Source organism: Silurus aristotelis (genome assembly GCF_946808225.1).
Source record: "Silurus aristotelis genome assembly, chromosome: 7".
Lineage (NCBI taxonomy): Eukaryota > Metazoa > Chordata > Actinopteri > Siluriformes > Siluridae > Silurus > Silurus aristotelis.
In genome coordinates this window covers 3,389,713-3,414,712 of record NC_139580.1, presented here as the reverse complement: position 1 = coordinate 3,414,712, position 25,000 = coordinate 3,389,713, and the positions used below count along the sequence as shown (strand labels likewise).

General features: G+C 40.4%; 1 protein-coding gene across 1 annotated transcript in view; it reads right to left on the bottom strand.

Moving 5' to 3' along the window:
• khdrbs3 (KH domain containing, RNA binding, signal transduction associated 3) overlaps positions 1-25,000 on the bottom strand; it is a 106,440-nt gene that overhangs the window by 10,531 nt on the left and 70,909 nt on the right. The window contains exon 8 of the mRNA XM_083546813.1: positions 19,000-19,082. Coding sequence (XP_083402939.1) covers positions 19,000-19,082 — 83 coding nt within the window. The remainder of the gene's footprint in view (positions 1-18,999; positions 19,083-25,000) is intronic.

Here is a 25,000-nt window from a genome sequence, read left to right as displayed (position 1 = left end):
TGTCCATTCCTTTGCCTCTCACTATCTCTCTTTTTCGCTTTGTCTCTGTCCTTTCGTCTTCTCATTGTCCAGACTGATAGAAATCTCTTTTTAGCCTCGCTGCTCTGAATCACCATTTAAAAGCTGAAGAAAAGGAGACGAGTCCTTCAGAACAACACGTTTTAATGACTGTCTCTGCCCATGTGTCTCCCCATGTCTCTGCCCATGTGTCTCCCAATGTCTCTGCCCATGTGTCTGCCCATGTCTCTCCCCATGTTTCTGTCTATGGCTCTGTCCATGGTTCTGTCCATGTCTCTGCCCATGTGTCTGTTTATGGTGCTGTCCATGTCTCTCCCCATCTCTCTGCCTATATCTCTGTCCATGGTTCTGTCCTTGTCTCTCCCCATGTCATTGCACATGTCTCTGTACATGCTTGTCTCCCAAGTGTTTATTGGTTAATCAGACTTTAATCAATCTGTGTAGTCCTCATGTGTCTTTGTTCTGATCGTATTATCGGCTCTGTGTTGAGTTCCACAAATTATTTCTAATCATGGTTTATGATCTTGGTTCCCTGAGAAAGGCTCAGTGGAAAGTGGTCAGACTTCAGCACTCTCACAGGTTGGGTTCAATTCACGGCCTCAGAATGAACCCCGGAATGAGGCAAAACACTCCTAGTGTCAATCTCACGCCAGGATAAAACAGAATGTAAAAGAAGCATCCGATCAAATATGCAGATCGAGATGGTCCACTGTGGTGAATCCCAAAAGTGAGGAGAAGCCGAAAGGAAAACATCCTAGTTTTTGATCTGGTTTCTAGTTTACTTCACCTGCTTTTGCCTGAGGTTTGTTTTCAACTCAACAAAACCTATACATATGTATACACTACAATGTCAAAAGTTTGTAGACACCCGCCCATAAGATTACAAAATGCTTTTTTTTCGAACATCCCACTCCACATTTAGTCCCCATTTGCCCCTCCAATAACTTCTACCCTTGTGGGAAGATGTTCCACTAGAATGATCCTATCCAGGGATCGGATTTATCCCTATTGTTGTTTAATACGGTTGAGGTCAAAGCTCTATAGCAGGAGATCTTTTATTCTAACCCATGTAAAGAATATATATATGGAGCTGCTTTATACACAGGAGCATCGTCATGGTGGAACACGTTTGGGTCTTGTTGCTCGAGCGAAGAGCAAAATTTAACGCTTCTGAATGACGTCCTGTACAAACTGGCAACCTCAGAAGGTTGTAGGTTCAAATCCCAGCACTAGCAAGCGAATCTGTTCTGGATGAGGTCATATGCCATGAATGTTTCGGGAAGAACCACATATGAAGCTGGAGGATTCAAAAAAAGTAAAAAAAAAAAAAAATACATTTAATAACATTTCTTCCGTATTATACTGTATATTTTTTCAAGAGAAGACGAGCATGAAGGTTGTTCGTGCGTCTTCGTCTCCTCAAATTCAGGAGGTCTGAAACGGAACAGATGTGAGATTGTTGCCTCCAGTCAGAACTCAATTAGCAGAAGCTAATGACCTTTTAATGCTTATAAACAACATCAATAATACATTTGTAAGAATTTCTGCGCACATAGGAGGATGAGATACGATCAAACAAATGAGAGGTATGAAACAATTCCAGCATCCCCGGCCTGCTCTTTGACTTCAATGACAAATTGTACGAACGTAGAAATATTTGTTTGCCCAATATTTCCATGGTGGCAGGAAATCCGGCGAGACTTTCTCTGCTGATTTACAGCACCTCGACTGATCGAAACAATTCGGTTTCGTTCGATTACCGCATGCCGCAAAATCAATTGGCGCAGTGAAGCTGATGGAAAGCAAAGCAGAAGGAGCAAAGGCTTGAAACACAGAGCAGGCAAATTGAACCACCTGACCATAACGCTCTTATAATAAGCTCCACTCTTCTGGGAAGATGTTCTACCAGTTTTTGTGTAGATTAATTCAGCCACAAGGGTATTAGAAAAGTCAGGTACTGATGAAGGTGAGGTCCATCGAAAGAATCTTTCCCAAAGGTGTTCAATAGGGTTGGAGTTCTATAGCAACAGATCCACCACTCCATCTCATGGAGTGGTAGAGTGGCTGTGGCTCTTCTGTGTTCTCTTCATGGAGTGGCTCTTCTCTGTTCTGGCACCGAGGTGGTGAAATATACTTCCCCTAGATGTCCGTACACCAGAGTCCCTGACTATCTTCAAACGACGTCTCAAGACCTACCTCTTCCTGAAACACTTAAATTAGCACTTTCCAAATTCGCTTTGTAGAATTCAAGTTATATTTATATTAAGTTTGTAATCTTGTGTACCAGTGTAGATTTATTCACTGCTAGAGGCTCAAAGCACTTTTTGTACGTCGCTCTGGATAAGGGCGTCTGCTAAATGCTGCAAATGTAAATGTTCTCAGAACTGGCTTTGTGCACAGGAACATTGTCATGCTGGACCAAGTTTGGGTCTCCTCACTCAAACAAAGCATATTTTGAATATAGAGGGTCCAAAGACGCCATAAACAATTGTGTGCCTCCAACTTTGTGCTAACAGTTAGATAGATTCCAAACATTCCAAAATTTTCCAGACTATACTGTGGTGGCAGTATATTAAAAAGGACAATAAATAAAAGCACGTAAAAAAACGAGGTGGTATTAAAAAAAATGTATGGCGTAACTGGTACCGTTCTGACCATGTGTGTTACCTTGTCTGAAATTTCATTACGGACAGCAAGTTAGAACGAAGAGCAAACATGAAATTGTGCGTTAAATCTGCCACGGTTTGCCGTGACGCAGGTTTTGATGTCGTTCCGGGATGTTTCGAGCGACACGGACACACGGAAGAATGTCGCTGGAAGACGACGAGAGATCAGGAACGAGCTCAACCTCGGGAAATTTTGTAAAACCATTCAGCAACTCGTGCGTGATGATCGTCGGAGAACAATCCACATGATCTCACTTCCGCACCCACTTACCAAATCCTGCGGACCTCCCCTTTTGATTGAGATGGAGATCCGGCTCGCTGTTTTGACACCGGTGCGAATTGCAGAAGCTGCTTGACATGTTCCGAAATGAAGACTTCCAGGACACGTTCCAGAAGAACATTGGGGGCGCTGTGTTGCTGTTTCGAAGGTGATCGTGTGGAAACAAAGCCGGTTAAAGTGGTAAAGTATCTACCGATGTTTTATAATCAGGTTTGCGTGTTTTTGCCTAGATGATCCTAATATTCTCCTTGATCGAGAATCGACTACAAATACGTAGAAGATACTAAATATAAAAAATGATACGCAAACTAATAAATAGTGTTGCCTCGAGTGCGTTTTTATGTGCTGCGTTTATGTTCTTGATTCCTATTCAATTAAGTTCACTGCTCGCCGTTTACTCGAGACTCGGAAACCGTGACGGGTTCACTGTTACTGAATAAAAGCGTCTGGGGACGGAACCAAAAGGTAAATCTAAGATGTCGACTCGAATCAATTTCGATTCCCTGAAGCTGTAGCTGAAATTGCACTGGCGCCATATGAAAGAGGAGCAAAACCAGACTGATCGACACTTTATAAGGCTGTGAAGTGGCGGAACAAAAACGATTGAAATACAAAGGAATGTTTCAGATCAGTAATACATTCGCAAACGAAAGCGCTGGAATGCCAGCTTGCATGTTTCTCTCTCTCTCTCTAACACACAGCTGAAGTCTCTGGTGTTGTGGCCAGACATTTCCTGCAGAGGAGCAATCTGTCACAGACCTCCTCCAGGACCTGCTAAAACAAACAGCAGCTCCGGAGTGCTAACCTTAGTGCTAACCTCTGCTAGCCTCCGCTGTACCTGGGAGAAACCCACTTTCTGTATGCACACACACACACACACACACACACACACACACACACACACACACACACACACACACACACACACACACACACACACACACTCTTGATTTTGGAAAGCAGATCTGATCTCCAGATCTGATCTCACACTCTCCACTCTGTGTGTGTGTGTGTGTGTGTGTGTGTGTGTGTGTGTGTGTGTGTGTGTGTGTGTGTCTGTCAGAATGGTGTGATGCTGTGTGTATACTCTATCACACCATTCTGACACACACACACACACACACACACACACACACACACACACACACACACACACACACACACACACACACACACACACACACACTCTTTCCTCGAGCCAAGTGAAGACTCTGAGCACATATAAAAACACACAAACATGCACAGGATTCGGTCGATATTTTAACACACACACACACACACACACACACACACACACACACACACACACACACACACACACACACACACACACACAGCTGCAATCAAATAATGCACTCAAGTCACTATTATAGTCAAACTGCAAGGCCCTTGCAGTCAGATTACACAGTGGTCTTAATGGTGGGATCTGCAGCCAGGTTAGGAGATAAATATGATTGTCTAAATCGGATGACCCCAAACCTTTTTTTTTTGTGAGGGCCACATAAAAGTTCCTTTCTTAAATTTGGGTCAGTCTGTAACAGAATGACATGGGCTGGAGTGACTAGCAGTGTTATTGTGAAGATTTTATTCTGATATGAAATGTATTTATTGCGCCCCCTATTGCTAGAATCTTTTTTAAAGTTCTCAAGCATAAAAATGAGCTAGAGGAAACAAATATGAATCTATTTTGTTAATGAATATGATAAATTATAAATAATAAATTAGTTGTCAAAATTAAAAGCACTAATAACACAATTCCTTTTAACGTCACTAGTTTTTTTTTACTATTTGACTAATTTATGATCCATGGTATTAAAGTTTTTATAAACCTTCAATGCAACACACATTTAGTCGCAATGTCTTTTTCTCGAATATAAAGAATAATAAACTCCACAGGAAAACATTTTTTTAATCACTAAACATTTGTTTAGTTCTGCCATGATGCACACATCCGGCAATTAAAACCATCCGTGTGGAAACATAGTAAAAGTTCAGTTTGGTGTTCAAATCATTTACGAAATTTGAAAGTAATTAATTACTTTCGAACATTTACTTTAAAGACAGGAATATTTTGTGTTCAGGCTCTATGTTGAGTTTGGTTTCACTATTAGAAAAAGCATAAAGCAATCATTTTTGTCGAAGCCCATGTGGATTTAAGTATTCAAAACTTGAAACGTATCATTTAAGGTACATTTAGAACAGATACAAATATGCGATTAAGCTGCAATCGACTGACAGTTCTATAATAAATATAATGCAGCGCTCGCCGTGCAGCGGGCGTGTAAAAATTTACAGCACGTGGCATCAGTGATTCGCCTCTAGAGGCCGCTCTCGTTATGACAGCATTTAGAAAGCTGGAAAAACTATTGGTATTCAGCCTGTAGGCTGTAGAATGAAGACCCCTGGTTTAAATGGTGGGATCTACAACCAGCCACTGATTATTATAATCAGTTCCTAACCTAGCTGCCGATCCCCCACTTAGACCAGGCTTGTCCACTCTTTTCCAGAAGGGGCCGATGTGAGTGTTTTAAATCCAACCAAGCAGAATCCAACCGTGAGTCTTATAAAAGCCAACCAACTCCTTCTTGGCTCCTACTTGGCTGGAATCAAAACCTGCACCCACTTTGAGCCCACCAATGACTTAGACCTTTGTACCCAGTTGGACAATTCGTCCCACTCCAAAACCAAATTAACCATAAATCCTTATTAAAAATGCCCCTATAACCCATTTAACTGTATAATATATATAACCCTGCAATGCTGCATTTGGACTCGTGCAGCATTTTGAACAGATATGGATCAAGAGATTACTGTAGGTGGTACCATTCTGAAACCATGAATATGTCATCTGTTTATCTCTTTTGGATGGCTGAGGAACAGCTTTGCATGTCTCCATCTTCGAAAAATTCATGTTCTGAAATAAATTACGACTCCAAATGACTCGGATGCTAATAAAATGCTCATAAGTTGCTCTTAAGGTTCATAAGGTCCTGGTTATACAATTGCACTTTTGACTACTGATGGTAAAGTATATTAGAATCTCAGTAGTCCTGCCCAGAAGATGCTGGGTTCCATTTTAAGTCTGGTTCCTCCCAAGGTTTCTTCTCCAAACCAACCCAGGGAGTTTAATTATAATACAAATATAATGTCATGGAAATGAACTGAATATGTTTTCTCTGTCAGGGATGAGAATAAATGAGGGATAAGGGAGACAGAAAGATGATGATGGACAAGACAAGAAGAAGCAAAATAAAGAATGAAATGACAGGGTTTCAGATGGTGGGGAGTCGGTGTATGAGCGAACAAGCGAGCTAGAGCGAGAGAGATGCGAGAAGAAAGGGAAGTGATGTGTTCTCATTTGCATCATGGAGCCGGAGTGTAATTTACCGAGGTGGGAGAAAGAGAGAGAGAGAGAAAGATAGAGAGAGTTCTCATCATTCTCACAGCCTCAGCAGAGATGTCTTGACAGAAAGAGAACAGGAAAGCAGGGAAATTTAGATGAAACACATTAAAAATATCACAGTGTGTGAGATGGAGGGGAAACTCTAGAAAAAAAAGCTCCACAAAAGTGGGCCACAGGACAGCCAGCAAGGGAGGAACGCGTCAGACGAGACGACCTGAGGAACACATGGGTCGCAATTGTCAGCCTTCAACTTGTGAAAAGACTAAAGTGTCGTTAAAGGAAACGGAGGAACGTGGGGACTTCCTGTTTTCTCGCAGCGTCGAGACGCAGTGCGACTAAGACAAACGGCAGATGAAGGTTTTCTTACCTCCTTTAAAGGTCGTATTTAAATATGGACAAGTTTGGAGGCATCAAGGGAAAGTTTCAGTTTAGGTGTCAACACATGACAAATGTGGTGCTATCAAAAGGTTTCGAGACTAATGGTGTAACTGGTGCTATTCTGACCGTGTGCATTTCTCATCTGCGTGTTAATCATGGAAACGAATTTAGAAAAAAACAAACACAAATTCTGCGTCAAACTGGGCAAACCTGCCACAGAGACGTTTGACATACGGCGATGCAGTGACGAGTCGTTTAAGAGCAGAAGAAGATCAATAAAAGACTTTGATGGATCAGGAAGACCTTCAACGAGACCTTCTCTTTCGCCTTCTCCCATTAGGGGTCGCCACAGCGGATCACCCGCATGTTTGATTTGGCACATGTTTTTACGCTGGATGCCCTTCCTAACGCAACCCTCCCCATTTATCCGTGCTTGGGACCGGCGCTAAGGCTTGTGCAACCCTAATGGCTGGGGTTGGTTACATTCAGCAACTCGTGCATGATGATCGTCGGAGAAACATCCACACAATTTCACTTCCGCACCCACACTACTCGCCAGACTCGGCTTCCAAGCACTTCTCTCTTGTGAACAAAGCTGTTCTTAAAACTTTTGGATACCAACTCGTAAGTGTGTAGGATAATTTTTTCACCAGTCACCTCCATGGGGGTCAACAGATGTCAAAAGCAGCTTTACAGAAGTGAATCGATTATGGATATACATTTTATATTTCAAATGTATAAATCAGTCCCTATAAGTTCATTCCCAGTGATGACAATGGCAAGAAAATTCCACCTGAGATGGTTCGGGGAAGGAACCTTGAGAGGAACCAGACTCATCTGAGGAAACTGTTTGTCTATTCGTTACAGTTCAATCATTGTTAAGGCTATTTGCATGTATGGCATTTGGTAGAATCCAGAACAACTTACATTTATTTTATTCATACAACTGAGTAGCTATGGGGTTAAGGGCCTTGCTCAGGGGCCCAGGAGCGTTTTTTTTAAGAATTCACGACCTTCAGATCCAAAGTCTTAACCACTAAATATTACCTTCCCACTTGAAACCAAACTTGCAATTCTAAGATAGTAAATCTACCCTAATGGTTCTTCACTTTAACCCTTCACAGTATTCTTCAGCAGCACTGAATGCTCTCTAATCCAACTCCTGGCCACTAATTAAAAAATTCCTAATGCGATTGTTAAAACAAACTCAAACTGAATTGAAACGGTAACACTCCGCATTCTGCCCTGTGAAAGTGTGTTTGAGAGCTGTGGGTTGAGCACCACCATCCAGCCTCACTCTGCTGGTTTAGAACCGGATCAGCAGTGCATGCCAGCTTTCCAGACACTGAACATGGTAAAAAAAAAAACTCCCAGGCGGTGCTCTAGACATTACATCCTTCAGTTGAAGGAAGGTCAGGAAGTTAGAAGGACGGCTCTGTTGATAGACATGTGGTTCCATGCTGCAATCGCAGTTCCATCAGCATCCATATGAGCATGTGTTCTAAGGACTGGTACGACCTTAAACCATTTTACGATATACAGCACGGATTTATTGTTCGACCGGAAAACGCAATCCGATGTGCACATTAACCAAACTGAAGTTTTTACAAGTTATGAAAAATGCATCTAGATGTTTTGCTTTTTCTAACTGTTTCTATCTAAAGTGTAATGTTACTTCTTCTGACATGAATGACACATCTGTGTTACTGAATGCGTGATGGAATGAACAATAGCAGATTTCGATGCAAGTGCAGAGTAAGAATATTTTAGTACCAAAACTTTTGCTAGTTTAAAAATGCTAACAAACTCAAAAAGCTAAAACAGGCTAAAGTCAGGTAGTAGGCAAAAACATGAACATGAGCGTGAAAAAAACTTGCGATCAAAGGCCAGGAAAGTAAGACAAGCGAAAACATGAAACAAAACCTTAGTGTTTGTTGCAAGCTAATTGCTAACTGATTAGCCGAGACAAAGAAATATATATATATATATATATACAGTACAGACCAAAAGTTTAGACACACCTTCTCATTCAAAGAGTTTTCTTTATTTTCATGACTATGAAAATTGTAGAGTCACACTGAAGGCATCAAGGGCTATTTGACCAAGAAGGAGAGTGATGGGGTGCTGCGCCAGATGACCTGGCCTCCACAGTCACCGGACCTGAACCCAATCGAGATGGTTTAGGGGTGAGCTGGACCGCAGAGTGAAGGCAAAAGGGCCAACAAGTGCCAAGCATCTCTCGGGGGGAACTCCTTCAAGACTGTTGGAAGACCATTTCAGGTGACTACCTCTTGAAGCTCATCAAGAGAATGCCAAGAGTGTGCAAAGCAGTAATCAAAGCAAAAGGTGGCTACTTTGAAGAACCTACAATATGACATTTTTCAGTTGTTTCACACTTTTTTGTTATGAAAAAATTTTTCAATGAAAATTGTAGATTCACACTGAAGGCATCAAAACTATGAATGAACACATGTGGAATTATATATGGAATTATATACATAACAAAAAAGTGTGAAAGTCTGCTTTCCATTAAGGGGGAATAATTGACAGAATATAGTGAGAGGAGGTGGGGTTTAGTGCGAGTCTGTTATTCCACATGCCCAACTGCACATCCCAGAATTCAGTGCTTCCTACTAATATGGCCGCCATGAATGTCAACCGCACTCACAGCAATCAAGGACCTTTAATTGGATCCTGCTTTGCGAGGAAGACGCTCTGCGTCTCTTTGCTCTGTCTAAAATGAGCCGTGTGATTCGTTGTGTCTGGTTTTGGCCCCATTTTGCTCTTGACATTTTGTTCGAGCATTGCCGAACCCTTGGCTGTTTTCTGAACACCCTTCTAGATTATGTCTCCTGCTAATCTGAAGTGGGAGTTTGGGGTAATGAGCAAATTCTCACACTTGTTGCTTATGTTTATCAGGATGAACGAAACTGGCAATGCTTTTTTTCCCCTAGGTGTATTGCTGATTCCATGTCATTGCTAGATTGATGCTTTTACCCAAATACAAAACCATCAACCTTTAAAAAATAATGAACAAGCAAGCAGTGAGAGTCTTCTGACCCATTCCACTGACTTTCCCATGAGTCCATCTGAAGCTTCCCTTTTTGTCTGGCCAAGATAACGCATAACATAAGCAGCTTCCTGGGAAGTGGTGATTACAGTTTTTCTCAGTATCTTTGGAGTTTTTCTCTAATAAGAAATAAAATTCTCAAGACTACTTGTTCAGCCTCCACATCATTGAGTCATTGTGCTCATCATGAGAACATTTCTTGTTGCTTTGATTAAATTGCGAAAGCTTTAGTACATCATTTAATCGATTGTGTATGAGTGTCTGCTGTTTCCTACATTATCAGTTGTTCATGTTCATGTTAATCAAAATATATTCTACTGGTTTCACCTGAATAGTTTTAACCCCCAAAAACATCTCAGCATCAGTTCATTGTGTACGTCAGCGAATGTAAAATGATTAAACCAGTCGCCAGAATCTGTCAAGCTTCAATTTTTATGTAAATATCTTTTGTAAATGTGTTGGATTGATGAATTGTGCAGATGAAACTTAAACGTCACTAATGAAGGCGAGTGAACGACATCAGATCGACCAATCATCAACCAGTTCTCTAAAACAGGTCAAAGGTGAATCTGGTGAAGCTTCAGCTGGAGAGTGAAAACAGACAAAACACAGAATTAAACATTCTGAAAATGAATCAACAACCAAGAAACAAACAAACACCAGTACAGTAAAAGTGTGAATCCTGTCCGGTCTCTTGTAATCTCTTGTGAAAGTCATACTGACAACACGACTAAACATTTTGATGATTGTGTTAGTGAACAATCACAAAGGAACTTTTCATTCTGATGGGAATGAGATGTTCATTTACACAAATACTTACGTTTGAGAGATGAACTGAGGATTTTGAGTAAAGTTCAGGCCTTCGCAAGAAAGTTGTGCTGTTTGTACAGATTGTTCTGAGAAATGCACTTTCTGGTTTGCAAATATGAAGGAGGAACGCTCTGTAGGAACTGAGAAACACTGTAAGACACTGGATATCTGATTGGAAGGGTGAGTTCAAATCACAGCACCCCAAGCTGCTCTTGCTGAGCCCCTGAACCCTCACTAACTCAGTTTTATATATATAAAGTGTAAGTCACTCTTGAAGGTAGTGATTATTCCACATCTCTCCCACCCTGATATTTTGTGAACTGTTTGGCTTTCAGGAGTAGGCCACTAATAAGAAACAGGTATGACACAATCATATGCTAATTCTCCTCTTTCTCCTCTTAAACCAGAGTATTTTCTTCACTTTATATCAGCAGTCAGTCACCTCCAGGAATCACAGTTTTCCCAGACACACTGTGAGTTTTTTATAAAACATCTCCTGACATACAATAGAGGAGAAAAAGCTTTCAGCACCGCTGCATTGTTTTAACACAGTCCCAATGAGGCAATTCACATAAAACTTTGACCAGACAATGATAACAACTCAATAAATCTACCGGGATAAACAAGAAATTCAAAAAAAGCAAGGAGGGTTTACACAGAAGGAGAACAGGAGAGATGATGTGATCAGACTCCCTCACTCACACATGGAGGTGAAAGCTTAATGGTTTTGGTTCTTTTTTTTTTAGCAGGGAAGGTTCTGGAAAGTGAATGGAATCCTGAACCAACATGGCTCCCATTTTGTACTTCACCATACACCATGCAGCTCTGTCTGGACTGATACGTCCGAGTTCTTTAAGTGTTATTTAGAGAGCAAACAGTGGTCTGGAGTGATATCTATCATTGAACAACCTGCCCAGTCACCGCACCTCAATCCTACTGAGCTGCTCTGGGATGAACAAGAAATGAACTAGTGAAGAACATCTTTATTAGGTTTTACAAGAGGCACAAAGAAATAATTCACCTGAACATTTGGAGAAATAAAGTGTCCGGGTGCCGAGTGTGTGTAAAGCTGTTCTTCCTGAATAAAGTCGAACATCTGGATAGTTATAGAATTGTATGTTGGAAGGAAACCTTCAGACATTACCAAGTTTGTCACATAGAAACTAGTGGAACATTCATGTGTCTCATGTTTGTAGGGAGGGTGAGATACAGACACTTCTACTCTACAAGCTAGAACCTGAGCATCTTAAAAAAACAGAAGACCATCCACCATGCTTATCACATCTATGAAAGTTTCAACATTTCATAACCAGTAGTGAACTGTTTTTTTTTAGCACAAGTGCTGGTTTGAGGAGCTACATTTGTTTAGAAACGCTAATGTCTCTTAGAACCCAGTTGTTTTGTTTGGACTTTGTTGCTACTTCTTTGGTTCATGCTATTTTTTTTCCCAATGTTAGAACAGTGGAACATCTGGACATTTGATAAAAATCTTCATACCATTAAATGATCTGGTGTTTTGTATAGAAACAAAAGAAATATATGCATGTGGTTCTCAAAAATCCTAAAACAGGGTGTTTCCACACTTCTGACAGAAAGGGATGAGATGGAGGGATTGACGGATTGAGGGTTTTTTTTGTTCGATGGAAAGGAACATTGATGTCTTCGTGTTTTAATGGGCTTAAGACATCGAAGTGAGCGAGAAGAGTGTGCACTTCAAATGGTTGGAAAAGTCAAAATGTTTTAAAGATATACTGGAGTTTTGAGGAAGTGCCTCAGATTGAATTGAAGAAGTTGGAGGAAGTACTTCAAACTAAGAGAGGAGAAAGTCTGTGTGTGCGGTTTAAAGGGATATAAAAGTGTGCGTCTGTGAGAGAAATAGAGATCTGAATTTTTGAGGAAAAGTGAAGCGTGTGAAACATGTTTTTTTTGCGCTTTGATGCCCTATTGCTTACAAAATCCTTCTCATTCCCCAAGGAGGACGATGGGGCCGGCAGGTGCGGTTCGAAAGACAAAAGTGACGTCCAAAAAAAAGAAGTATTACAGCGAGCAAAACAAGCATCGATCAGCAGTCTTGCATTCGGACCAAGGTTAAGTGAGGAACGTGTGCATTTCCATCTCAGGAAAAGTTCAAGTCGATACAAAAATTTGAAAGGTCACTAGTAGACAAGTGAATCATTTCCATTGTCCTAAAACGCCATTTTCTCGTTTTTGTCTAATTTGTTTCCTAGTGCCTAGTGTTGACTTGGATTGTTCTCAAAAAATCCTAGAAAAATACTTAAAAAAAATTTTTTTTTACTTTTAAACATTTATATTCCGCCACATACAGCTATGGGCCAATTAGTCTGAAAACACAAGCTCAAGACGAGTCGGCATTCCTCAATTTTATTCATAATTTTCACACTATAATGGACGAGACGCAGTATGCAGAAAGCTCGTTCTTCAGGAACATGCATCGAGAGACCCCTTATCTTTTATACATCAAAGCTTCGGAATTGTGATTAATCACCCTTGGTGAGATCCTGATATAGCTGGAGATTAGAAGCGTTTTAGAAACATGGGATTGATTTTGAAACTGGAACAACTGTCCGAGCTGCTGTTATAGAACGTTACACCTTCTGACCAATCAGAATCCACAGCTTCGTCCACAGATTTGTCTTATACTGTACTAACTGTTGTGGCTACAGGAAACTAGCAGCTAGCTTATTGTGTAGCTAAATATTGACAAATGCTCTTAATTTGGCTTCTGTTTACTAAGTGTATAATCATCTTTCCTAGTCTGAATCTGGAGAGAAATTAAACTCAATACAATATCAGGAACGAAAAAAACGTTCCTACCAAATGCAAACAATCAGGGAAATGATGAGGCCATATTTTTTTTCCCTTTAAATTAAGAAAACATGGCCGATAGAAAAGCCTCGAAAGTTCAAAATGTAGCCGTTCCTTTTCTTTTTCTCCCATCGAGGTTTTAAAATATTCTTGTGACCAGAAGACTCCCCAGAGAAAGAAAAAGAAAAAGAGAAAGGCAGAGGGAGAGACAGAGAGGGGGCGAGTCGGCCGGAGGGAGAAAAATGGCTGAAAGTGTAGATGTACTTGGCCTTGACATCCTCCCTATGACAAGGGTTTTTTTTTTTTTCAACTCTCACCTCTATGTGAAGGCTCTTTATACTCATCTCTCTTTTTTCTTTCCATTTCTCTTCTTCAATGTCCACTTTTAGTCGATGTGAAGACAAAATGTGTGACTCCATGTGACTGGGGAAGAATTCAATTATCTTCTTAATATTTCAGGAAACTTACAGCAAACTGGTCTGGTGTGGAAGGTCTGGTTACTTTCTATTCTTGTTCAGTTGTAAAATGTTTTCTTTATGGATCATGTGGTCCTTCATTAAATCAGAACTAGAATTGAATTTTTATTGGATCTGTTGTATGGATATTGCTGCTGATATGGTTAGTCTGGTTTGAATATACAGTAATGTAAAAAATAAATGTGGATAAACTCTTCAGAAGCTAAAAATAAATAATTTCACGGAGGATTGATTGCGATTTTGGCCACAATTTGGTGAGACGAATGGTGAGGCAATGGTGAGGCAAAATTCTATAATCTTTAATCGCTGGTTTGTCCTATCATTATATTTTTCTCTGAAGTTCTGGCAATGTCAGAAGATTTCAGAGTCTTTCTTGCAGTGTGACTTCTACTATGACGGCCGTCAATCCAAGATCCGATATTAGCGCTGAACCCCATGACGCGATTAGCGCGACGACGTCAAACCGCCTCGGCGAACGTGTGGAAACGAGTCAGGTGGAGAGTACAGCAAGAACAGAGATATAATCAGTGATGGAGGAAAAAGGGAGTGTTTGTATGATGTGTTTTTATTATTAACACGTCATGAACAAAAGAAATGCTACAAATTGTTTGTGTTTGCTGAGCAATTTTCTTGTGCAGTTCAGTCGTATAGTCTGACATTATGTCAACTGAGATCCTACAATGTGACATGGGGATCATGTTTGTACAGTCTGACAAGCGACAATCACAAAGGGCTAATAAAAATCACACTGTGGGATTTGGGATTAGACATGTAAAGAGGGCAATGTTTGTTGAGGAGTGATCTTTAGGAACATATGGTAGAGTGGGATGTGGCAGGAATTGGGAATTGGTCAGCGCTGATGTATGAAAGAGGTGAAAATCTGACATTTGAAGAGGCAGGAATTGGAGGTACATAGGGGAGTTGGTGGTCATATAGTATGATGGAAATGGTGTTGGTGCAACTTGAACATTGATGAGGTTTGAAAGTGCAGGAATTTGCAATTAGCTTATAGTGACATATTCCGAGTTGGGAAATGGAAGGACTTGATTAGCTGTGATGGATAAATAGTCATGATTTATAAAGGGTCTGGACGTGGCAATTAGACACTTAAGATGTATGAATAAAGTGGAGTTGGTGCGAATAGGGAATTTGGCAGTTGTGACATATGCTGTAAGGAGAGGAACTGGAACTGATAACTCTGGAACTGAGCAGCAATTATGTACTAAGAGGGTCAGGAATAGGAAATAGCAAGTACTGACACATGAAGGAGAAAGAACCAGCTGAGACTTGGCCAATGTTAACTAATAAAAGAGGGATTGGGAACTAGGGAATTGGCCAGGAGTCATTTTAGTAGGAGTGAGAATTGGGAGGGACTGGGAATTAGTGATATATATATATATATATATATTAGGGATGTCAATCAATTAAAATATATATCATGATTAATCACATGATTGTCTGTGACCTCTAAATGATCCTTAAATTATTACTTTTCAAGCTTTTAATACTCTACTCTACATGGGCATCAGCAAAAATGGATGCTTTATGCAATGTATGTATATTATTAATGAAACCAATTATAACATACAGCATGAAGACAAAATATTCCTGTAAATGTTTGAAAGTAATTATGATGCTTTAACCGTCTGAGGTCGACGGACGCGCCGGTGCGTATAAGGCTGAAAAAAAAACAAAATTACTCTGTTTTTTTTTTTTTTACGTACAGATAAGAGCAAATACATCATTTGAATCTGTAAAGGGTCCACTTTTATTCGCACACACTTATAATAACAAAAAATACACTGTGCTTTGTAAAATAAAGAAAACAAACTGGGAACGCTCTCTGCCATCTCTGTCGTCTCTCTTTACAGACACATAATCTATGTGAATATTTACCCCACAGACATAAATATATGAATAGTAAGTTTGAAATGTCTACTTTTAAATTGATCTAAATATATTATAAATAAATGTTTTATCTGATTATTTAATCCGTATGAATGTAAGAAGAGGTACAGTTAGGTACAGTATCACCTCGTTATTGCTAATACAAACCAAGCGCGCTGTTCATACACACATACCATAGTGTATATATATATATGGTGGCAATTTATATGATGACATGGTAGTTGTGATGTTGAAAAGTAATTGGAAATTGCCCAGCTCTGATGTATAAGGGAAATTGAGATGGTAATATAAAAATGGTAATATAAAAAAAATGGCAAGTAGTGACACATAAAATGAAGAGAATCTATAAGATTTGGACATTTTCTATAGATTAGACATGAAATAAAAGAATTAACCAGTAGTTATATATGAAGAGAGAAGTGGGTGGGAACTGGAGGTGTGTCATTACTACTGATGTACGAAAGTGATTGTTGAAACTTGTTGAATTATGTATATATCTGGATGTTTCTTTAGAGCTACATCAAAACATATTCACAAAAATGCCAAAACTCTCATAGCCTGTGTCACTTGCATTCCTGCCTTAAGACTGAAATTCTATTCCTAAAGCCTGTGTTGAGACCAGTGTCTTCAAAAGCTTAAAGAAACCAAAATGGCTGTTTGCCAAACAATAATACTTTATTTACTCTGCTCCAAATAAATAATGCCACATAGCCAAAGATCTACACCACCATTCGTTTTGTACATTGCGACCCAAGTATGAGATGTTACAACGAAATGTGTGCAAATACTCGGGTTTGCCAATGGCATAAACAACCTTTTGCAAGAGATTTCAAATTTTGCTTCTATATGATTGGAGAAAATTCAATCTAGTTACCAGTGATGGAGTAAAAAAAAAAAAAAACACATTCCTTCCAAATGTGTTTAATAGGGTTGGAGCTCAATAAGATTTCATAGTAGTTCCTCCAAAGACGTCATATACCATTGTGTGCCTCCAATTTTGGGCTAAGAGCATGAAGAAGGATCACATATGGACATATCAGGTGTCCCAATACTTTTGATAATGTAATATAAATAAATGCACCCAGTTTTAAAGTTATAAAGATGTTTGTATAGAAGATCCTGATTACCAATTTCTCTACCAATAATATTAAGGGGAATAATAGAGTTAATGGTTTGTGTTCAGGTGAAAATCATAACTAAAGACATTGAATAATCTGTTGATGCATAAATTTGTTATGCTACAAAAAAAAAAAGAAATAAAAAAAAACCCCAATCCTTTAAAGCCTAACAAACCCAAGGTCAAAGTCAGATATCCAAGAAAGAGAACGATATCAGATTTTTTGTCCTTGGAGGCTTGGTGGTTTCAGAAGATTGCCATTCCTCCACAGTGCTGGAGCCATGTCAGTTTGACAAAACCACAAAAAGAGACGCATCAGCCATCCATCAGCGAAATGACCAGCACTCTAGATTCCTCTATCTCCAGCTCCTCGTTCCATTTTCTCCCACCATTTCACCACAGCTGACATTTTAAGTGCTGCGAGCCTCCACTGTCTTCCTCAAAGTCACCATTAAAGCGCCCCCCCACAACCCTCCCCCCTTCCCTCCCCCCCTCCCTGACCCTGCGAACACATCACAGAAGAAATGCGGTCGGACAACACACGGCGCGACAGAAACACCAATCCGAGCTGTCGCTTTGCTTCTGAAAGGGAGCCTACACTTAGCTGCGTTAGCACTCCAAACCCATTATCAAGCTCAAAGTCCCAACTACAGGCGCAACACTATAATCTAACGCCAGCTGAAAACAATCGTCCGCAAAGAATCGCTTCTTTTACACCCGCAGGCCTTTCAGTCCGTTAAGCTGAGATGCCAAGTCTTACTGCCACAAGGAGAACTTCTTCTAAATTTAACCCTACAACAAATCTTCAAGACTAAGCCAAGACCTCAGCTGAGTTCCTCATGATAGATCGATCAGAGCCGGACTTTTTTTTTTTTAGGCAGTAAAGAACTTAATAGGCTGAAAAATGCTTGAAGGACACATGGTTGATCCTGGTTTCTGAACAAGCTGAACATTCTAGATGTTCTTGTGTCTCAGCATCATCTAGATATCAATGGTTTTGCTTAGATGGGAATCAATTAAAATATCAACATTCCTTCTTTTACGTTTATTTATTTATTTTTACGTCCTGTGGATATAAAGACTCCTTTAAATACAACTGTCGAACATACCGTATATAATAAACTGACATCTCGTTGTGAAACTCAACATTCTCTTCTAAACTTCAGCTTAAATGTAAAATCGCTGCATTGGAACTCATTGAGCAGCAATGATTAGGGGACCAAGCACCACATCATTTTCAGGTCTTGCGGATGCTTCCAGCGGCTAATGCTTGATTAGTGACACAAAACTCTAGACCTGTTAGGATCAACCAAATTATTCATAATTTGTTTATAGGAAATACTGAAACAAATGTATGTGCATATATGGAATGTTGTGGGTGTGGCTAAGTGGATTTGGCTTTGGACATCTTACACAAGTTCACTACAACTCTACATTAGTGATGTGCATCTCCATGACTGATGCTCGGTGCATAGGCAACGCTACGATACGTTGAAGATACATAGCATGAAGCAGCTAATGATTCGAGCTAACCTGTGTCTTCTGAATTCCAACACGCATTTGTAGTGCAAAAATAAAAGGAAACAAACTATTGAATAAAACCAGACGTTCTTTTCCTGTCGTGTGTGCAGGAAGTTACAGCTCCACCTCTGCCATGTTAATCTGTATTCTATGTGACTCTCAGGACACGCCTCCGTCTCCGTTGCGTTGCGATACTAGGAGAAATGAATCTACATAAAAAATTAGAATTTTTTTTTCAAACTCGTTGAACTTCACCATCCCTATTCTACATGAAACTGACAGACAGTTCGTCTCCGAGCAGAGATTGAGCTCTAGTTCACACTTCATTTAAAGCCACAGAGAGCAATTTGTGTACTCGCTCTCGGTTTGACCTCTGCAGGAGCCTACGGCTCTTCAGACGTTCCACGTCTCTCATCGGACCTGTTTCTCCAGTCGTCCATTTAGAGACAAAAAGAAAAAAAAGACATCTATTTCCAGCACACACTCATTCACACACACACACACACACACACACACACACACTTACTTCTGTGCTTGGTTACTGTAAGAGTTGTCGTAAGAGTCGTACCCCTGGTCATCGTAGGCTGTTCCATATCCGTCGTCGTATTCCTGCAGAAAGAAGGAGAGAAATATGAAAACATTGTATTCATACACGATCTCAGCAGTGTGGTAGGTCTGTGGACAGAGTGTGTGTGTGTGTGTGTGTGTGTGTGTGTGTGTGTGTGTGTGTGTGTGTGTGTGGGAAGACAGAAAAATTGAAACGCAAATGAATCAGGTCAGCGTCTCTATGTTTTTCATATTATGTGTAATATAAAATCAGCGAGAGTCGTAATCGAGGGTACGTGCTGCTTTTGAGAGGAAACTCACGCAGGCGTTCAGTTCAAAATGAGATCTCTGGAGCTTTAATGTCATACACACACACACACACACATTACTCTCAGTAAAGAGGTTAATCGCCTCCACCGGACCACTTTCCATATTAATGCTCCATTAGCGGAGGAAAAAACTGAGCGACGGAGTGAAACGTTGGACGTCTTTATTTATTTAAATTTTTTTTACGACGCTTGTTCATTTTAGTTTGTTTTTTTGTTCGTTTACAGGTTTGACATTCATCAGCCATCATTACATTACATGACAATACTTCGTGCAGACGTATACACTGCAGGGCTAATCGGATTAATCCCCTCGTCCGGATTCTTAGCGCACGTCTGCGTCGCTAATTCTAAGAAACCTAACCGAGTTTGCGTTTTATTTGCTGTCCGTTGTATAGAGCTGCGTATTACAGAGCAGGAGAAGTGCTGCGCTAAGCGAAACCCTAGCTAGCTTGCGAAAACTCTCGAATTAAACAGATGTCCAAAGGTTTTCCACCTGAAACCAGGAAAAAGAAGTCAGTAAGAACGCTGTCACTCTGAGGTGTTACGCAAAGACGCTAAGATGTGAGGAAAAGGAAAGAGGGAAACAAATAAATAAATAAATAAATGGAGGAGAAGGAATCAGACTCGGAGCTCGGCACGTCCTTTTCTCGTCTCGTCTCTTTTCCTAAAGCCGAATCAGACTTCAAAGCTAAGCTGCAGTCGAGCTAAAGCGGGATAAACGGAGACTAAAGACTCTGACCTCTCGGTGTTCTCCTCCTTTGCTCTTTCTGTCACACTTTCTCAGCTCTGAATCTATTCATCCCCAATTAGCATGCGTGAAATCAAGTGTTCAGGGATTTAGCAACTACACAATGTGAACACACAGAGGACAGAAGAACTCTCTCTCTCTCTCTTTCCCTCTTTCTCTCTCTCTTTTCCTTCACCCTGGTCTGATTACTGAAGTTGCGTTAACGTCTGATCGGAGGCTCGTTTCTCTTTTATTCGAGTGACGTGAAGCTTTTTTTAGAGGACATGCGCTCAGGAATTTCTTCTTCCCGTCTTTTCTACATTCTATACAGTTTCAGGGTAATGAGTCAAACCCAGATTATTCCAGCACACCACAACGTACTAAAGGAAAACATCTGCATTTACATTGATGGCATTTGGTAGACGCCCCTCATCCAGATCGCCTTCCAATCATCTATTCTATACTGAGCAGTTAAAGGTTGAGGGATTTAATCAAGGAGTAAAGGGAGACCCAGGAGACCCAGGAGTAGCGGAATTTTATTATTCTAATTCAGTCCTGATTCCCTGGTGGTCTAGTGGTTAGGATGCGGCGCTCTCAGCGCTGCGGCCCGGGTTCGATCCCTGGTCAGGGAACCGACCCCAGCCATTAGGGTTGCACAAGCCTTAGTGCCGGTCCCAAGCACGGATAAATGGGGAGGGTTGCGTTAGGAAGGGCATCCAGAGTAAAAACATGTGTCAAATCAAACATGCGGATGATCACCTGTGGCGCCCCTAATGGGAGAAGCCGGAGAAAATTTTGTCCTGGTTTGTATATTTTCCCCCTCTGAGGCCTTCAGTGGTGTCCTGCCTCAATCAATTCTCCTCTTAATATCATCATTAGGAATCTTATACAGTGAGAATGAATGAATTGGACACGTCTCCTTTCACTGTAACTGAAGCACCTCCAGCGTACATCATTTCCAACAGAAGCGTCGATATTAACCCCTAAACCCTGGGGGGGGGGGGGGGGGGGGGTTTGTGTTTGTTTTTCCCGTGCATTACGGTTTTCCTAGGAATTTGAAATTCCCACAAATTGTGTGTTTCTGCGCAGAAAAGAAAACGCAAACGAAAAAAACGGTTCACGGAAAACTGTTTTAGCCAAACTTTCCTCACGATTTTCGTCTTGTAAATGCTTGTAAGTGTGCCATTGTTTTCTTCTCCTCCGTCTGTCGTTGTAGAATAAAATAATAGTCCTATTAAATCCACATGAATATATTCGAGCTTGAGCAGTTTTGCTACAGATGCGGTTCGAGAGCTCGGACCCGTGCTCTCTGTCCGTCCAATCAGAGGGTGTGAAAATGCAGACATGATTGGACGCATTCTCGACGATCACAATCCGATTGGTTAAAGCGGCATAGATCTTACGCTAGAAGAGCTGACAGGTGCTGATTCTAAATACTTTACGTCAGACGACAAATGATGTGAGGCGGAAATCTGAAGCCATTCGCATTAAAGTCTGAGCAAAGATTCAAAAAATACTTGTAATATTGTAGTGATACTCGCCTGGAGTGTAACTAGGAATGTCTTCTCAAGCAACAAAGGAGCTCAAGACAAGAAAAAGAAAGTTTTCTTGGCAAGGGGGCGAGCGAATGGCCTGAAACGCTCTGTCAGACCCTGGCTAGAAAAGGCCTTTGTACAATTTAAAAAAATAGGAGGAAAATGTTTGGACATTGTATACTGCTTTGCACTCATCCGCAAAATCACCAGCATTGTGGCTGACCACACACTCCTCATACACACCACTCATACACACTCCTCACACACACACCCCTCATACACACTCTTCACCCTTCTGCCATCTGGAAAAAGGTACTGAAGCATTCAAGCCCTCACAGCCAGACTGTGTAACAGTTCCTTCCCACAAGGCTTTCGACTCCAGAGGGACTTAACTGACAAACACACACACACACACACACACACACACACACACACACACTCGCATTTTTGCACAAATAATTGCTGATACACCAACATGGTTGCCATGTACAGTATTTAATATTATATAGATAATTGCACAATCACACATCTACTGTACTGCTCATTGTGTTTATTGTATCATTCAGTTGTGTTTGTGTTATTTTATGTTTATTTCTGTTATTTCATGTGGTGTCAGTAATTGAGTGATATCTATATATACACACACCACACATACACACTTCCTAACACACACTATTATTTACGCAATTTAAATGGCACAACATCCCCAATTAGTACATCCCTGCAGAGGTGGCAAAAGTACACACATCCTTTACTTAAGTAGAAGTACAGATACTCATGTTTTAAAATACTCGGGTAAAAGTTGAAGTACAGATTAAACTTTTTTACTCAAGTGAAAGTAAAGAAGTCTTGGCTCTGACATGTACTTAAGTAAAAAGTTGTTTGTGTCGCCATTATGAGGGAAAAACCCACAAAACGCCACCTAGAGGGTTAATTGTGTAAAAAAATGGCGGATTTTCTGTTTGATTTGAGACTTGGCGCAGAAATAAAACAAAAGTTTACTGATTAAAAATATTTTTATCTGGAGTTTAATAATTAATTTTACATCTAAGTAAAGAAAGGACGTCGTAGATAAATGTATTTTTTCCCGAAGGTTTTAATTTCACCTCTTTTATATTTAGAAATGTATTTATGTATTTAAATTATTTTTAAAAAAAATGGTAAAAACAGAAATGCTGAATTGATGGCGCGTTAATAACATTTAGTGCCGTTTACAATAATTTTAATTTTGACAGCCAAATATATATATATTAATACAAAACAAATTAAAAATGTTACCGAATAAATGTATCCAGGCGGAACATCCACTTATAGAACACAAGCAGAGAAAAGATGATGATGATCATGAATGTCTCTGATCTCAGTCATGTTCTCATCACTGACTCCCTCTGTCTCATCCACATTAACCCCAAACTTCTTACTGCCTTCTGCCTGCTGATTCTTATCTGCATAAACTAGTCTACATCTGTGGTGAGTGAGAGTCAGGACTTTATACACCAGCGGATTGAAAAAGACGCGCAGTAACAGGAAATCGGTTGTTTGGCTGAAATCGGCGCGCAGTGAAAATAAAAAAAATATATTTTACCAAATTAATGGATTAAAACTAAGGTAATGAGCCGGTTTTGAAAATGTATGAAGTAAAAAGTACAGATATTTGTGTAAAAATTTAATGAGTAAAAGTAAAAAGTTGTCTGAAAAATAAATAGTGGAGTAAAAAACTGATACCAGAAAAATCTACTGAAGTACAGTAACGAAGTATTTGTACTCCGTTACTTCCCACATCTGCATCCCTGACATGTGCTTTTGGTCCGGGTTGTGATCTTGTCTCCACCCCTTTTCTCTTATTGGTCAGCTCAGTAATATATGTACTGGCAGTTTAGTTCATGATTATTTTTTTTCCCATCATCCCCTCCTGTGCTCTATTTAAAACTAAGACGATGACTATTAGTACAAAGTGATGCAACATGAAAAATCTTCTATGTTCTTTATCACCAATGACTGATAGCCGGCTCTGGAACTCTCATGCCATCATAAGATCATTACCCACAATGCCAAACCTTCACCCTAAACACAACACGTTCTCGAGACTGGACCTTATAACGTGTGTTTTTTGTTTTAGTTCAGGTTTTAAACTGTGAAGAGCATCAGCTGAAGAAGCTAAGTGAGAAGGGCAGCTCAGGATGGGGAATGTGCTCACTACATCCTGGTAATTCAGTTGGACATGTCACCATATGCTCCTTAATTAAATTGTCTCTGTTTGATTTTGAATTCCCGTCTGGGACTTTCTCCAAACGTAATGAGTCCGAGAAGTGTTCAGCTGTGAGACGTAGCAGGAACATGGTCAATCTTTAACTAAAGAACAACTCAAGACATAAAGGAGACACCAGTGAAGGAGGTGTGGCCTGAGCTCTTAAGGAGGTGTGGCCTGTGTGCTATAGTTTAGAAAGCAAGAGTGTGGCCTGTGTGTTGTAGTTTAGAGAGTAGTGGGTGTGGCCTGTGAGCTGTCGTTTACAGAGTAGTGGGTGTGGCCAGTGAGCTGTAGTTTACAGAGTAGTGGGTGTGGCCTGTGTGCTGTAGTTTACATAGTAGGATGTGTGTCCTGTGTGCTGTAGTTTAAAAAGTAGTGGGTTTGGCCTGTGTGCTGTAGTTTACAGAGTAGGGGGTGTGGCCTCTCTGTTGTAGTTTACATAGTAGGGTGTGTGTCCTGTGTGCTGTAGTTTGTAAAGTAGGGGGTGTGTCCTGTGTGCTGTAGTTTACAGAGTAGGGGGTGTGGCCTGTCTGCTTCAGGTCTGGTGCCAGTGGCATGGTCTTGGTGATTAGTCTCAGTTAGGGGTGTGGCCAAAACGCTTATGTCCCTTAACTGCATTGTCCTTACAGATTTTAATTGCAAGGTGAAGATACGGGTCATTTTCGAACTGATATTAGAACATCTCCGCTCTCATGCTCCACTTTTTACCGACTCGAGATGTTTTTTTTCAATGAACACAGCTGTGTTTCCCTTCATCTTCTCGTCTTTCTGTCTCACCATCGTCTTTATTGGATATAATTATCGCTTTTCATATTCCATCGCTGTGACAGTGCAGCTGGATGACTGAGGAGAGACCTCAGGTTAAAAATAAATGTTTCTGATTGTTGCAGGAAAAAGAAATGTATAGCGAAGGCGGTACACTACAGTATACGGGTCAAAAGTTTGTAGACAACTGACCCTTAAATTGCCATGTGCTTCGTTTTGAACATTTCATTACACATTTAGTCTCCACTTGCTGTTATAAGATGTTCCACTAGATTTTTGTGGAGATTTTTTCAGAGATGTTCACATGGGTTGGAGCTCCACAGCTCTCTCTATTTAATCTGTGATACATATTTATATTTACATTGTTCTGGTTTCCT